At 37.0% G+C, this 16,617-nt stretch overlaps 1 protein-coding gene across 2 annotated transcripts in view; it reads left to right on the top strand.

The window, feature by feature from the left end:
* The window catches only part of EPHA6 (EPH receptor A6), a gene marked incomplete at both ends in the record, with an annotated part of 367,314 nt that overhangs the window by 278,696 nt on the left and 72,001 nt on the right, over positions 1 to 16,617 (top strand). For both annotated transcript variants that reach the window (XM_084201421.1, XM_084201420.1), the window contains 3 exons: positions 2,020 to 2,090; positions 3,993 to 4,118; positions 9,308 to 9,493. In XM_084201421.1, coding sequence (XP_084057547.1) covers positions 2,020 to 2,090; positions 3,993 to 4,118; positions 9,308 to 9,493 — 383 coding nt within the window. The remainder of the gene's footprint in view (positions 1 to 2,019; positions 2,091 to 3,992; positions 4,119 to 9,307; positions 9,494 to 16,617) is intronic.

Below are 16,617 nucleotides of genomic sequence, written 5' to 3'. Positions count from 1 at the left end.
AGAAGGTGACAAGCAGTAGGATCTTTTAGAAGAGAGAGGACTTATTTAGAGAGACAATTTCCAGAGAAAATGATTTTGTGGAATCCATATGTGAAATCCTGAAATAGCTCGAACACTTCCTTAGAAAAATATCACTAAACTTGGGAATGAAAAAAAAATGTGGAAATGGGTTTCTTTCTGTTTCTTCCTCCTGTTTTTTACTGTTAAGAATATCAGAGATTCTTTTAGCTTTCTACTGCCTTACTCAATGGGACCATTTCAATTATGTAAGATAGGAATTCATTTTGAAGTGTTGTTTAAATGCAGTGATAAGAGCATGTTCCACAGAAGAAAGAGCAAGGAAATTTTGAATAAATACTCAATTTACTCTAGGACTAGAGGCAAATTTCAGCATGAAAAATGGCACTGGTACCCTACAGATGTGCTCTGCTTCACTGTTGAGAATTAACAATTTGATGAGCTGTCGAGTCTCAGGGCTGCTGATGAGCCTATTCAGAGTGGAGAGGCTGGATGAAATGAGCACCTGCCTCTGCACTGTGCTGGGTCATTATCCACCAGGAGAAAGCAGGAAGTAGGGCTGTCAATTGCAGATAGGAATGAAGCAACAGAGGCTTCAAGACACAGGGCTGGGATCTTGGCTCAGTTTCAGGAAATGGGATGTTAAAGCTCAGTCTGATTTAGCCTTATCACTGATTGTTCTGCAGCCAGCATGAGCACAGAATGAGGAGACTTCTCCACTGGCTTCTGTAGTCAAACTTTGGGGCTACATGGAAGTTTAGGAGGGTTGGGTGAAGTTAAAGTCTTGTTTCTTTGCCTGTTCCCTTGGGCAAGCACTTGGAGTGTAAGAGCTTGTTTTTAGGGAGGTGCCACCTCTGGACAGGTGGCACCCTACCGATCATGTGTTCAGGTCCTAAAAGTGTCACCGGCATCCTTAGGGAGTCCCAGCAAGTGGTGTTCAATCTCAAGTTTCCACAGAGTCTGAGAATCCAATGGTTTGCATTCCCTCCTCAAGGGCACATAGGCTACAGGAGTTTCTGCCCTCAATTTCCTCCTCATCACCTGTGTAGCAGTGAATGAACTTGCAACTGTTCCTGCTGTGTTTCAGCAGTTTAAACAAACCATTGAAATGAAGTGGGCGTGTTCACCTATTCCTCATGGATCTCCACTGTTAGTATGGATTTACAGATTGTATTTAGTTTTATTTAATTTTATAATGCTGTTAGTGTTCTCACAGAGGACAGTGTTTTTTTTTTTTTCAAGCTGGTCTTGGAACTGCATGTCTGTACTCCAGAGCACACATCCACAGGCACTGCTGTTCTCCACAGGCATCACAACCTGTGCTATCCCTTTGCTATCCCTTAAACAAAATATTTCCCTCTAATAGTAAAAAAAATACTAATTTTGAGGCTGCTCAGTGAGTGAGAAAGAGCCTTAAGACCAAGAGCAAATATTTTGGTTTTTTGTGACTGGAACAGGTGGTCCTGCCATGTGACCTCCTAAATCAGCATTATCAGACCTGCAGGTAGGCAGTGTTCAGTAGCTCAAACTACACAAAGCCACTCAGCAAAAGAGAAAAAAAGGGGGCCAGATGTGAAAAGATATTTTCTTTTTTCATGAAACACAGTGAAATCATTATAATTCTGTTATGAAGAAAATGAGAGGGTATTTTACCCACTGTATATGAAAGTTAATGGGATAAGGTTTAATTACTACAGGAATGCAGGAAAGTAATAATTTATTGAAGTATCAGAATTCTTGGAGTAGTCAAAAAAAAGTATTACATCAAACTTAAACTCAGGTAGTTATTGTCATGCTAATCATTCAACCATGATTTGTTTTTCTTTGTATATAATCTATTTGTAGTTCATCATGAATATTTCCCTCTTTAAATTCATGAGTAAATATATATTCCAAATGCAAAGAACTTGGCTTTCATAAAATTGCAGATAAAACTCAGTGTACATCTGTTTTATTCATGGCAAGTATTTTATTTAAAACCTCACTTGTTTTTCTTGAAAGATGCCAGTGGTACATAAAGGCCAAAATGAAATCTGAGGAGAAAAGAAGGGCTCATTTGCAAAATGGACACTGTAAGTAGTTCAACACTATATAATATCTATATCATATTTTAAATGAAGAAGGTCCACTGTTTCCTGAACAACTTTTGCCCTTGATGTTTTAATCTGTTTATTTGAGTAGATCCTTATTGTCTGCATCATCAACGGTCTTTTTTTTTGTTTGCTATTTCACTAAATCTATTCTTATTAAATCTGTTATTAAAGGGGTTTTTGGTAATCAGCTAATAATATTAAGCAGGTTTTCAGGTTTATTTCTTTGAACTCTCAGTTGTTCTGGGTATTGGACTTCTGCCTCAAAATTCCTCTCCTGGTGACTGTATGACTTATTTGTATCTAGTTCTCTTTGGATTTAGGGATCTATGCTTCTAGCCACCCAAGAAATAAGAAGTGGAATGGGTTGTCTTCCTTCATGTTCCTGCTCACTGATCAGTACAGTGAGAGAAAATCCTGGGTTTCTCTCATGGGCAGTAATTACTTTATATAGCTTAGTTTAGCTACCTAGTTTAAATTAGTTGCCTTACTGTTTCCTGTTGGAGTAACAATTTAAATGTATTTTTTTAATTTGAAGGGAATTGCACAAGGGGTATCAGATTTTATTATTTCATCATTTTGATAACATCTCTGGAAATGCTATGATCAACACAGGAGTTACCAGAAGTAAAATATTTTTTCAGGTGACACCACTATATCGAGCCAAGTGTCTCTTTCTGTCAAGGAAAAGGGCACATTTGCCCATAAAGTATACTGCCTAGAAAGATGGTTTTGTCATTTGTTTCCAAGCATGGCCAGAAATAAAAGAAGACAAAAACCCTCCTCCTGGAGAGTTTGATATATGCCTCTGAGACCATGACTGAATTTGAAAAAAGCCTCGCTCAGTGTCTTTCAGGCCAGGGTAAATGATGACTGTATTTCATGTTGACACAAAGCTTCATCTCAGAGCCTTCCATTCATTTGTAGTGGTCTCAGCCTCACACCGAAGGGGGCAAGTCTCTACTCATATATGTGCTCCACAGAACCAAGAATAAAGAGGAATTACTGTTTTAGACAGCTATTAACTCACAGGAGAAAGAAGGCTGAGAAATGCTTCATTCTTTTTAAAGGTATTCTCTGGACCCAGCTGCAGATGCCTCTTTTTTGTCCTGATAAATTGATGGATTATTAGCATCCACTTCTGATAATGGATTGAAAGTTTTCCAGAACTTAATCACAATATGGCAACAGCTTAAAAGAATTCCCACACATATAATCCAGGAGAAACAAGACAAGTTCTTGAACGTGCTATACTCAGGAACACTAGGGATATCAGCCATGCCAAAAAATGAAAGCTTGTTGGAGCCTGCCAAAGCAATCTGGCCCCAACCCACTACTGCCATGGCCATCTCCAAGGAAACACACAGAAATTATCTTGAAAATGGATTTGGATATTTTTGTTGTCATCTTGCACCTGGCTCTCTGGCTGTTCCAGCTGATCAGATGAGAACAAAGCAGCACAGCACTCCAGGACTCATCCTGAGAGAAAAGGAACTCAAAGACCTCGCTTGTTTGGCAAAACAGGATGTTCTGCCATCTACTAAATGAAGGGAGTGAACTAGAAACAACTGTTTTCAAAGTAAAGGACAGATTGCCTCAATTGCCCAAGGAGCAGCAAAGGGGAAGATAAACTGCTTTGGCAATAATCATTGCTGTGTTGAGGCCATGCTTTTCCCCATATCATTGAGCCTTCACTTGTCTCTGCAGACCCTTTTTCAGGTGACCAGCTTCTTCTGTTGGCTTCTGAAATTTTCAACCTGGAAGATATTTTTTTCAGTTCTTTCCATTGTCTAGTCTAAAAAAAAAAAAAGAAAAAGAAAACTATTGTTGCAATGCATGAATGTCAAGGAGTTCCTGATTCCTCTTATTCTCTCTTTCTTGCAGTACATTTCCCAGGACTCAAAACATACATAGATCCAGACACTTATGAAGATCCATCTCTTGCTGTCCATGAGTTTGCCAAGGAGATTGATCCTTCAAGAATTCGTATTGAAAGAGTCATTGGGGCAGGTAAAACTATCCCTACTGTAAAAAAATCTCTAGGCATGGCAATACTGCTTTTCATAAGCTTTAGGAAATTAATTCATTAACAGTTTTTTTTGTGTAGGACTGATTTTTTACCTAGTTTGTTGGTGATTGTTTTGTTTTTTGTTTTGTTTTCCAGATGTATTCAAAACAGTGTGTCACTCAGCATTTGCCATAGTTATTGTCATGGATTCTCAGTCACTGAGGGTGAAATTAGATCAGAATCTCTTTCTATGGGGATATAAATTCTGAATATTGAAGACTGAGAAAATCTTTTTCTCAAATAGAAAACTGGAGGAGGATGAAGGAGGAAAAGGAGAGGCTGGCTTGGGATAGGCTTTTCTGTCTGGAGGTGGATCACTAGCAGAGAGGGTAAAGAGGAAGATCTGTTGATAATGTAGACAGTATGAAAGATGATGCCATGTAATCCTTTTTTTTTTTTTTAATATTGTTTCATATATCTTAGTCACTCTAGAAAGGAATAGTATTTTTAAGTTTAAACCCCTCATTCAATGATATGTTACTGCACTGATAAACATGGAAATATTCCCAGTGTTGCTAAGAAGTGTTTTATGCACTAGAAAACGTTGTGCAATAATCCTACAGAGATAAAACCAGGTCTGGTAGCAGACAGGAGAGAGGAAGTAAAAGAGAAAAATCTCTTTCACGTTGCTGTCCGTAGTGCTGGAGGTTACCTGATTGCTTAGGCCGCATCATCTCCAACTGGAGCTGTGCACCTCTGGAATTATGAGCTTGGGAGAGCCCCCGGAGGGCTGACCTCTGCAGGGAATATTCAGTTGGCTTTCTTCTATTTCTTCCCTTTCTTCAGACACACTACAGATATTGATGTCTTAGATTATAAAGCAGATTGAGCTACATTCCACATCTGTTTAACTGCTGATTTCAGTTGAATACAACAGACAAGGGTTAATTGTTTTAGTTCAAATTAAAATTGTGTCCTTAATCTCAGTTTAATTCTTGTATGAAAACTTTTCTCTCAGCTTCTCTCTCTGCTTTCTTGTATGCATGGAAGTGTATGCTTTGACATATTTTACTTTTATGGGTTTTATTTTTATGGTTTTTATTTTCTAAAATTACATGAGTAATTTGTCAACTTCAACAATACTCACCTAACAGGACTTGCAAACAGGTTGAAATGAAATTTAAACTCATTTCCATGCATACACGATACAGGTTAAATACCATGGCTGAGGCAGGGAGAGTACAAATTCCCACACAGTTTTTCAGTAGCTGCTCGAGGACATAACATCAGTATAATTCTCAGCAGTCCTAAAGATTTCTGTGCATTCTCTCTAATTCTGTAGTACACATTTTAATTGGATATAAAATGGATTTCTTATCACAAGATAATTACTTTTAAAAGACGTTTACAATTTTCACCTGAGTGAAACAAAAAATCAGCCTCTTCTCCAAAATGAAACATTAATATCTTTTAACTAGTCAATTAATAGATGCATTTCCAAATTTTTTTTTGTTTTAACATTTTTTTGGCCATTAATTCTCATTTTTAATTTCTGTAACTTTAATTTTTCAAACAAAAATTATTTCCATTCAAGAACCAAAAGATTTCATTCAGAAACTGCCAAAGTGGAAAATGACAAATACTTGGAAAAAAAAATTCTAGCATTTCTGGTCATGACATTTTTAAAACTGTTCTCCTGAAAGCAGTTTCCAGTTTGTTTTTTCAATGGAAAAAGTCATGTCCACAAGTTCTTGATAATTCACTACTTGCAGTTCTGATGGCTGTGGCACTCAAGGCAAGTATTTTTAGCTAGTTTCTTTTTTCAGCTAACTCCAACCTAACTCTGTACCCAAGTTATACTTTACAGTATTTGGTAACTATATCTCACCTATACACTTTTTTCTGCTCCATCTCTTCTTGCTATTTAGTTTAAGGGTTCAGCCCCTCTTCAAGGAATGAATTCCCAGAGGTACTTTGTCAAGTCTGTCTTAAAATTAACAGTTATCCTCCTGTTTTCTTTGTTAAATAGTTGAAACTCAAGGAAGGGACCAACTCTTCAGTTTTTCCCAGAGCAGACAATATTCTTTGCATGCTCTAAATCTCCTCCAGGTTCTCCCACAGGTATAAAGACAGAAATGGAGAAGTGAGTTGAGCTGTGCTTGGTGCTGTGACCTTTCAGTTCTATCAGCAGCCACTGTCTGTGCTGTAAGACCTGTGTTCTGATCCAATGCAGTAATACCAGGCTGCACATCAGATTTTTAAGGGACTGACTACTCCTGTTTCACTTTCAGTATCACATATGCCCTGCTGAATGCAAAAAGGGATGTGTGGTTTGTACAGATTAAATTTCTAGCCTGCTCAATTAGCTCCTTTTTGTATAATATACAGTAAGGTGGGTGAGGTTTCTGTTATTAAACTGGAGGATATTTACATTTTATTAAAACTCAGCAGGCAGTGGACTCTATCTTTTTCTCTAGTTGTGATCAGCCTTTTCCCTGGAGCAAGGAAAAATGTTGACTTCATTGACATCAGGCTCTTAGCTTCAACTTATTACACATGCAGTCATGAACCTCAGCTGCTACAGGGTCAACATTTATCCTGTTTATCTTCAAACTTGAGCAGGGAGAATGAGATTTTTAGATGTGAAAAACCCCTTTGGTTGAACCCATTCCCCTTTGACTTTAAAAACATTGAAAATTCTTTATCTGAACAGAAGTGTAGAAAAGCTACTGTGGGATGAAATCTTGTCAAAGTCTCAGTGTAAATAATTCAATGTTTTAAATTTTACCATTGATCTCCATCTAGTCTAAAGCAGTAGAAGTTATTATACACCTTAGGTTTCTGTCTGTTCTGTAGCTGATGGTCTCAAGTTTTATAGCATGTCATAAAAAACCTGCTGGTAGTCTTTGTCTTCACCAGTTTATCAATCCCAATATCCAAGGGGAGGGAAATTTCTTTCTAACTTTCCAAATCATGCATTAAAAAAAAAAAAAAAAAAACAAAAAAAAAAAAAAAAAAAAAAACCACAAAACATCCTAACATCCTTCTTCTGCTTTGGATGTTATACAGATAATAAAGCTTGGAATTGCAAGTTGTTCAGCTGCCTCCTTCAGTTTAATTCATTTTAAAGCACTTGGTAGCAGCCTTTTTCAGTCCCTGAGGGATGAATGCCATTATTTATGAAATTCTGAAGCTGTAATATTCTTGTATAATCTTGTAGTAGCAAAATGGTTTATTCTATAACCTATGCTTTCCAAATTAGTCTTAAAATGAGATTTTGCAATTCTGCTGGTTTATTTGCCACAGAATTTCTTTAAAAATCTGGATATTAAGGCTCTAGTATTTTTGCTTTTCACTGCTTTGTCAAGAGAAAAAATTAGAAAAAAAATCTCATTTTAGATATTTAAGCTTGAAAAACCAGCAAGATGCAATAGGGTCATGGCTTTAGAGGAGTTCTGCTGAACCTGTCACAGAACAGAAGTCTGAAAGACCATGTCTCCTGCAAAACATTCAGGTTTCATCACTTCCTTTTATGGGAGCACTTTACAAGTCCAAATGATCTACTGCTTTTTCAGTGCAAGTAGTCAGGCAAGCAAACTTTTAAGGAGAGTCTTCTAAAGGTGAAAGGGACAAAATCATATGGGAAAATCCTCACACAACCTCCCCTTTTGTCAAAAGATTCCTAGAGCATCACTCTAATGACACATATTTTCACATATCTTATATTTGCACACATCTTTAATTTTTTTTTTAATTAAGTAGAAATAAATTGGTGGGAGGAACTGTACAAAGAAGACCTGGGACAACTTGATTTTTTTTTTAGCTGTTTAGGAAGCTGCTAATTTATTCAGAGGCTATGTTCAGCATGTGTTAATTGTACTCCTGCACTTGATGATGCCTCTGTCATTGAAGTGAAAGACAAGCTATGAAATTGTTATTTTAATCTCACCCTTCCTGGATCTAAAGATAATAAAACTTTGCTTTGTTTTAGTGGAAGCAACAGAACCTAATAAAATAAAAGTCTTGTGACAATATCCATTCTAATCCTGTAACATCAGGGAGTTATAATTTTCTGAGGTGAAGGTTGTGCCTTTAATGTACCTCTCTTCTAGATTTGGTTCATATTTGAAGTTACACTGTTACAGAATAGAGCTCTTTTATTTTGTTTATTTCTGTTCTTAAAGTTTTGGGAAAACTAATACAGACAGCACTCAAAGGAGTGTTAAATCCCACTTAAATATTTATCTGTTCATTACTTGCTTTTTGGTTTTTTGCAGTTCTGATTCCAAAATGACTAGGGTAAAAAATGTAGATTTGCTGTGAAAGCAACCTGCACTGAGAAATGCTTTGATATATTTCTGTGAACATTGTTTTTCATTTAGTGAATCATGACCCATTGAAAACTGACCTGCAGCCATCTAAAAGTATGTTTGGTAGGGGCTGTAAATGATTTCTGTGTGACTTCAAGATCAAAGGAAAGTTGTGGTTTCCATACAAATTGAATTATTAAATGTGTAAGGAGAATGCAGGGTGGCACACACCCTTCACAGGCCCTACACAGACAGGGAAACATCAGGGGAAGCAAGTTTTGAGATTGCTCTCTGCACAACTCCAGATTTGTTGGCACTGTTGGCCTTTGGCTGTCTGAACAGGGAAATATGTAATTAATTTCAAGTAGGTGTGGAAGTTCATTTAAATAAATCACGTGCAAGTGCTTATCTAGGTCATAACAGCATAAAGTACTTTTTAAATGTAGCTGAAGGATAGTCAAGTGTTCTGATATTCTCAGGGCTTTTCTTAATATATAGGTCTTAGTGCATTTCACCCCTAGAGATAAATATTTCTATCAATAGATATTTTGTCATCAGTGGAATAAAAATCCAGATGTCTTTGCATTCCTTCCTCAGTTATGTATGCCAAACCTGTTGATACCAATGTTCAGTCTCAGTGGGGAGGGCTGGAGATTTGCCTTTTGCAGTACAAGGTCCCATGGTCTCTGCTGTGGCACAGAGGAAAGGTGATCATTTCTCATGAATACTGCTGAATATTTTGATTTTCTGGGATGTGATGACACTCTTAAATCTGAATATTCAATCAGTTATTTCTCTGTGCACTTTTATGGGATGTGTCAGTTCCTTGAATGTTCTGTACAGGCACTGTGAATTGCTAACAGACATTTGATCTGTTTCAGGGGAGTTTGGGGAAGTTTGCAGTGGACGTCTGAAGACACCAGGAAAAAGAGAGATCCCTGTTGCCATAAAAACTCTAAAGGGTGGCTATATGGACAGGCAGAGGAGAGATTTCCTGAGGGAGGCGAGTATTATGGGGCAGTTTGATCACCCAAATATCATTCGCCTTGAAGGAGTTGTTACAAAAAGTAAGTCACTAATACCTTTCCTTAATTCTTTTATGCTGGCTCTCCCATTCTGTCTCATTTAGTATTGAAATTAACATTATTTCCTCATTCAGTACAGGTTACAGTTCTCAGAAATCTTCCAAATCATTGACAGTCAATGCAGCAAAGTTTGGGATCATAATAGGAAATGCATAGCCTGTCTGTTTGCAATTTGAAATGTTTCATTGTTATTTTTTAATTACTATTACCTTCATTCAAGAGAAGTCTCTACCGGTTCTTACGAAAGAGAATGGAGAGTTTGCTTAAGGGCAAGTGGAGAAAACCACAAATGTAACTGAGCTGACAATGAAGTCATCTTGTAAAGTATCTTATTTCTGCAGAAGTGCTCATTATTTATTTGATTGAGATTTACTGGTTTTGGTACCAGAAGAGATGAATTTCCTATTTTGAAGAAATAAAAAGTAAACTCTTTGTAGCTTGTTGTATACTGCAAATGATTAACTAAAATTCCAGAATAATCTTTGAAATGTTTTACTCCTTATAATTGTTGCAGCTGCCAAGAGAGATCCCTTGCCTCTGAAATCCAGCAGGTTTAGTGGTGTTATGGACTTTTCTGAAAGGCTGAAACATCCAGTTATCACTTAACTAGTAAGAAGTCTAATTAACATGCATGTAATTTCCTCAATGACAACTTTTTTCAGTAATGAATTAAAAAGCTCATGGTATATTCTTTTCAAAATCAATCATTGTCTCAACCAAGCCATGTTGTTTGCTAATTTGCAGAACTTACATTTTTCATTTAAAGGGAAATGTTATGTGTATAATGCAGTGTGCTCTTACCATCACAGTAAACACAACAAATAAGTTATGAATATTTCTTGTTTTCAGCTAATTACAACATGCAAAGGTATATTTGGAAAATTAAGGACAAGGAGGAAAGTTGAGCTCCTGAACTCATGTTGTGGGAATGGAATTTCAGTAGGTGTGTGGAATGACTTGACCATGTTCAAATCTGTCTCTCTGTGGTTCTAAATTAAGATGATCTTTTTCCTTCCACACACAGTATTGGAAGAATAAATTTATTGGTTTTTAGGTATGTTTGGTTAGTAGGCTAACAAAGCCCATTGCATTGCAGGAAAGACAGAACTTAGTCTGCTCTCCTGTCAGTAACAGCTCTGTCACAACAAGCAGGAACACAAGTTAATGCTGGCTGAGCAGCACTGGAGATCTTGTCAAGAGATGTAAATGTGTAGGAACTTAAGTGAATGTAGCTCTTGCTTCACACTGAGCATATCAGCAATTAAATTCCAACAGTCTTCACCAGCAGGGGTAGTTTATGAATCAGTATCACAGGTCTGGTTGGGATCCACATGGTGGATCTTGTAGGGCGTGTCTCATCTGAAAAAGGCAAAATGTCATGGTTTAGGAGCATTGTTTAAATCCAATTAAATGGTGCATAGGGAGTACAGTATAAGGATGTCCTTGGAATGGCATGATTGTTTAATCTTTATATTTGTAAGTTTTCTTTCTGTAATGCCTCATCATCTCAGTCTAGAGAGAAATCAAGGTGGCATTCAGGAAAGAGAAACAGATAAATCAGTGCTCCAATAGTGGAGTATTGCATGTCCTACAGGAAGGATTATAGAGAACTGTAAGCCAAAAGGTCATCATTAATAGTTCTGCTTTTCACCAAGGAATCAACTTCAATCTTCATAAATGCTTTGTAGTGTTTGAAGGTAGTATAGAACTAGCAGGTGTTACTGTTACAGTCACACTGTTGTCTAAAAATACACATCTCTCAGGTATAAGTAGTGGAACTTTGAAAGAAAATACTTTGGCGTCAGGCAGGGTTAAAAAAAAATAAAACAATTACACAGACATAATTTTAGAATTAAAATAGACTACATGAATTATGGGCAAAGTTCACCCCCAGGCACAGAAAGTGCAAGTTCCACAAGTTCTAAAGGACAGGCTTGTGCAGTACTGCTGTGCCACAGAGAAGGAGCTGAGCCATGAGCAGGCTGAGCCATGGACAAAAATGCACTCTGCTCTTCCCATTTCGTCTTTAGGGTATTGCCTTGCATTTATACTGCCCCATGTGGGGTATTTAGAGAATAACATGATTTTAGCTTGGAGGAAAGCAGTTGCCTTGCCAAAGTACTAAGTCTAGAATTGCAGAATCCAAATTTCATATTACTGAAAGGCATGCTCTAAAAGTCAGACAAAACTTTTTCTAGCCAAATTATTTATGTGTTGATAGCATGAATAAAAGGTGTTTTGTGCTAAGACCTAGATTAATAACAACAGAAACTATTTATCTGATGTGCTTTGCAGTTCCACTAAGCTATAAAGGCACATCAGATGCAGTATATTTGATTAATAGATGTGTACTGCTGTTCTTAGCACATGCTTTCCTCTGTGTAACCATTAGTCATTAACTTCTAGCTCTTGCTGATAGATATTGCATCAGTTTGTAAGCAGTGCCTTCCATTACAGTGTCATTGACTATTGAACAAAAAAGAAAAAGGATTTGGTTGTAATAAGCAGAAGTGGTGTACCAGGTCAATAGCTATTGACTGGGGCAATAACAAATTCGCCTGCTCACGGCAAATGAGAGCTTTTATCTGGTGCTACCAGCTAAGCAAATGTTAACTTTTAAATTATACTGTTTTCAAAATTGCTGTGGAATATGCACTGTACAGGAGGAAAGAAATGCTAAACTAAGCCTGCTCAAAAGTAGCTCTGAAATAGAGTTTTAATTCCCTTTTCTTCTGGCTTCATTTCTCATTTGTCCTAGCTGCAATCCCTAATCACAGAGGGCAGTAAGCAGAACAGTTGCTGTAGCACAAGCTTTCTGTTAGCAGGGAGTTCATTTCAAGGGCAATTTGCTGGGCCAAGGCAAAGGCACCATGCCACAGAATCTGGTTCCACTTGTATTGCTAACCAGAACTCACAGGGGAAACTTTATTCTTGTTTGGTTTTGTTACAGCAACACCATTCCTTGCATGGTTTGCCACAAAAGACTGCTTGATTGCCTCACAAATTTGTCATAGATGCTTGGGCACTTCATAAAAACATCCATGTTTCCTTTCAAGCCATGTTAGCACAGTGATAATTTTGGGAGTTCTTTTGGGTGTGCCAGGGCATGCTCAGGTAAGTTTTAGGTCTGTGGCCAAGCTGCTGCTATTTCATGAACAGGTATAAGAGCAACAATTTCCTTCTCCAGCTCAAACACGTGTGACCAACACTGAAAGCTGGGCTCTAGGGAAGTAAGATGTGTCTTCATTTCTACATCATGTTGAAGACTTCCCATGGAAAGTCTATAAATTAAATTAAAGCTGTGCCTACAGAAAAAAAACAGGCTGCATAACTGTATGTACAAAAGGCATGAAAAAGTGTCCCTGACTATTGTAACTGTACTGGAAGAAATCCAGACTGGAATCTTTAGTTAGTTTTGCTTGACAGTGCCTTACACAGTAGTTTAAAGAAAAACCTAACCAGTACAATGTAATACTGGTTCAATAAAAAATAACAATACATGCAAGGGCTTTATTACATTCATAATCTGTTTGTTCTGCTCCCCCACAAACTCTACCCTAAATAACTTCCAATTCTTGAAAATTAGTTCTAAGGAATTGCGTCTGTTCCAGATTTTGACTGCTGAAGGATTCATACCCATCACATGTACAAGAGGAATCTTTTTAAGGCGTTCATTTTCTTTGACAGCATTATGTATTCTCCAGAATTATGTATTCTCTATGTACATTTGTATTCTCCAGAAGGATTTTCAAAATAGTCCCTTCACAAAAGGAGGATAAATGAAGGCAGCAGCTAGACCTCTGGTTCTGTGTAAACTCACATCCTCAGACATCAAGCCTGGCTTTGGAATGACACTTATGACTCCATTATTGTCTCCTCACTGTTTTGATTTCATGGCTCTCAAATTGTAAAGAGTATTGCAGTTCTGAAATCTTCAGGCACTCCTTTTCAAAGCAGTTTAAAGCTTTAATCATTGATTTTATTTTCAAATTACTGTACATAACCCATTCAGTGCAACAAAAGCCCTAACATCAGTGCACCTTACCTTGTCCATGAGGGAAGCAGAGCAGCAACGTGATCCACTTTCACTGGAATTTACCCTATGAAGCTCTTAATATCTGACTTTCTTTCCCCACCCCACCCCCCCTTTTTAGAAAAAAAAACAGGACATAGTGAAGCCTTTGAGCCTTTATTGTAATGAATTTACAATTTGTTCTTTTCTCCCACCTGTTAAATTACATTCAGAATCCATTTCAGAAGGTGACATATTTTGTAGTACATGTGTTTATTTTACACATAATGTTGTATATTTTGTTGCTACACAAAAGGATTGAGTCACTTTTGTGGAAATATTGACCATATTCTTTCCTTGGTCATGGATGGTGAAATTGTACTCCCAGGAAGCAGGATCCTGCAAAGTTTAAATATTGCTTATGGACAAGCCACTGTGGTGGTGTGACTGTGTGTCATATTAGCATTGAGCATAAAGCTGAATTTTTCTGATAAAATATTATTGTAGTTGTGCACATAATGAAAGACAAAACAGCAGGATCTCAGCTGTGTTATAAATTGTTCAGTAAGTGGAGCTGTTCATTTAAATTTGGCTCACTCCATTTAATTTCCTTTGTATCCTTATTCATAGATAAATATTGCAACACATTGCTGAATCCAGGGTTGGCGTGGCCATCAAATTAACACAAAAACCCACAGCCACCAACCACCTGCATTGTTAGCCAAATTTGTGAGTTTATTGAAGTATCATCCAAAATACAGAGCTGAAAGTTACAGCTGTGTACATAACACAGACAACACAAAATATCTGTTGCCCTCTTGCAAAATAGGTTACTCTTCCTGACTGGGACTGGAAGAAATGTAATGAGCTATTTTTACACATACATGCATCCGTGTGGACATTTCAAATTACACATGCAAACCACCATGCACCCATGTGTTGAAGGTTGCTGGCAAAAGTTAAGAATCCACAATACTCAGTTCTCCTGAATGGCATATACTTAAAAGAAATGAGGTTTTAACCTTCTGGAAAAATGTACATTTGTCTTTCATGCATTTCATTCTGAAAATTTTGTTCCAAATATCAAGGGGCCATTTTGGTTTCCTTCAGTTCAAATCAGGCACATTTCTGTGTTCTGTTTTTTTCCCTTTTTGCCAGTTAGCAAGCCATACATCTTGACTGTCAATTCTGCTGCTGCATCTTTCACAGGACGATAAGCAGTGAAGAAAAAGCACATTGTCAAACAGTCAAGCAGTAACACCCTGTTAACAGCAGCTTAATCTGACCAGGGTACACTATCTAACATAACTAAATTCCATAATTCTGCTTTCATAGGTTACAGCTGAGAAACAGGATTTCAGTTTCTTCAGGATCTTTTGCCTTCAGATGTCTGTGTTCAGGCACACAGGACCTGACTTTCAAAGATATTCACATGCTTTGACGTGAGATGTGGTTGTAGTAGAAAAATAGGTGACAGAAATGACTCCTACTAACTACTGTAGAAAGATAAAGTCCTGTAGATAAAATATAGCCAGACTATTTCATTTTCATTTTCTTTTGAAGGGAATGCATGGTCATAATTTTTCATAATTAACATCATTATTAACCATAAATGATTGCTTTTCCATCTGAGATATCTGAATACGATATGCAATTTCTTCCTCCACCATGAAAATAAAGAAGAATAGGGTACAATAAGTTAAAGGGCCAGATATTTAGAGTGTGCAGGAGACATATGAAGGGTTGGGACTTTTTTAACAACAGCAACTAGAAGATCAATGAATATCAGGGGGAGACAAGATTGCCCGGTTCTGACAGATTTGCTGCACAACATGGCTGATCTGTTGCCTGTGCAGGAAAACCATAAAAGCAACGATGAGAACAATAATAAATGACAATGGCAACTGCAGCTTACAGCCAAAGGGGTGAGGGGGTTAAAGAGTGTATAGAAGCAATCAATAATCCCAATTCACAAGTTCTATTTGGTTCATTTATTTTGATAAGTGTACATTCATTTGTTCTTCTGTATAGAGGCAAAAACACACTAGTAAATGTACATGTGATTGAGCATTGGAAAAGGCTGGGGATAACTCTGCATACACAGGGCAAAGTTCAAGTTGTTTCACCCCATTCCAGGCAGAGCATCCTGCTACACCTTCTACTGGTGAAAGCAGGATGTAACAAGGAGGAAATAATAATTTTAAATTTGACCTGTGTTACTCATCTTCAAATATGTGTGGTTTTTCACTAGCAACCATTATTGGCTTTTAGTATTATTTATTAATATTTTTGTTTATTATTACCCATGGACCCTCCAGGTCTAGTCTCTCCATTCAAACTTCTGCTGCAAAAGTTTGCATTATGATATTTCCTACAGCTTTAAAGCTCATACCCAAATTTCTAATGCAAAGCAACAAGCTTAAGAAGTCTTTAACAGCAGATATCTTCTCCTTCATATCAAGGAGAAGAATTGAGAAATGGACTGGTAATTTTCTCATATAAATATCTGATATTTTATATAAATGTGAGAGTTAGATGTGAGGAAAAGAAACTATTTCACTGACTATAATTATCTTTCTGATTTTAATACATACATAGTTCAGGTTCCAGAAGAATAAATAACTTAGATGCAAACTTTTTGGGATCCTTTCCAAACTCCCGGCTGGAAATTCAGTTTGCACAAAATAATCCTTCATAAATGGTGCATTTCTTCAGAGATAAACATAGTGCTTGTAAATCAGGAGAGGGTGATAAAGCTGTTAAGGGAGACACAATTGAAAGAGAGAAGCAGCGTGGGAAAGAAAAGAATATGATTTTAAAACATCATTATAGATGGTGTGAAGTTACAGAGTATTCAGTTTAAGTATGTTCTAAATATAAGCACAAAACTTTAATGACAATCCTGTAAACACATTTTCAGAAGCAAATGTATTCTGTCAGACATTCTCGAATAGATTCATAACAACATCCATCTGTAAATATTGTCATTTTTCAACTAAACTTTAACAAGGTAATTTCTGCTGAATAAAATTTGAAAGCAATCAAGTTTAGCTGATAATGACTTCATTTCAATATTTTATCTAGAGGAGCATAG

This window comes from Fringilla coelebs (genome assembly GCF_963513975.1).
Source record: "Fringilla coelebs genome assembly, chromosome: 2".
Classification (NCBI taxonomy): domain Eukaryota; kingdom Metazoa; phylum Chordata; class Aves; order Passeriformes; family Fringillidae; genus Fringilla; species Fringilla coelebs.
Note: the sequence above shows the minus strand (reverse complement) of the source record. Positions and strands in the feature narration are given on the sequence as shown.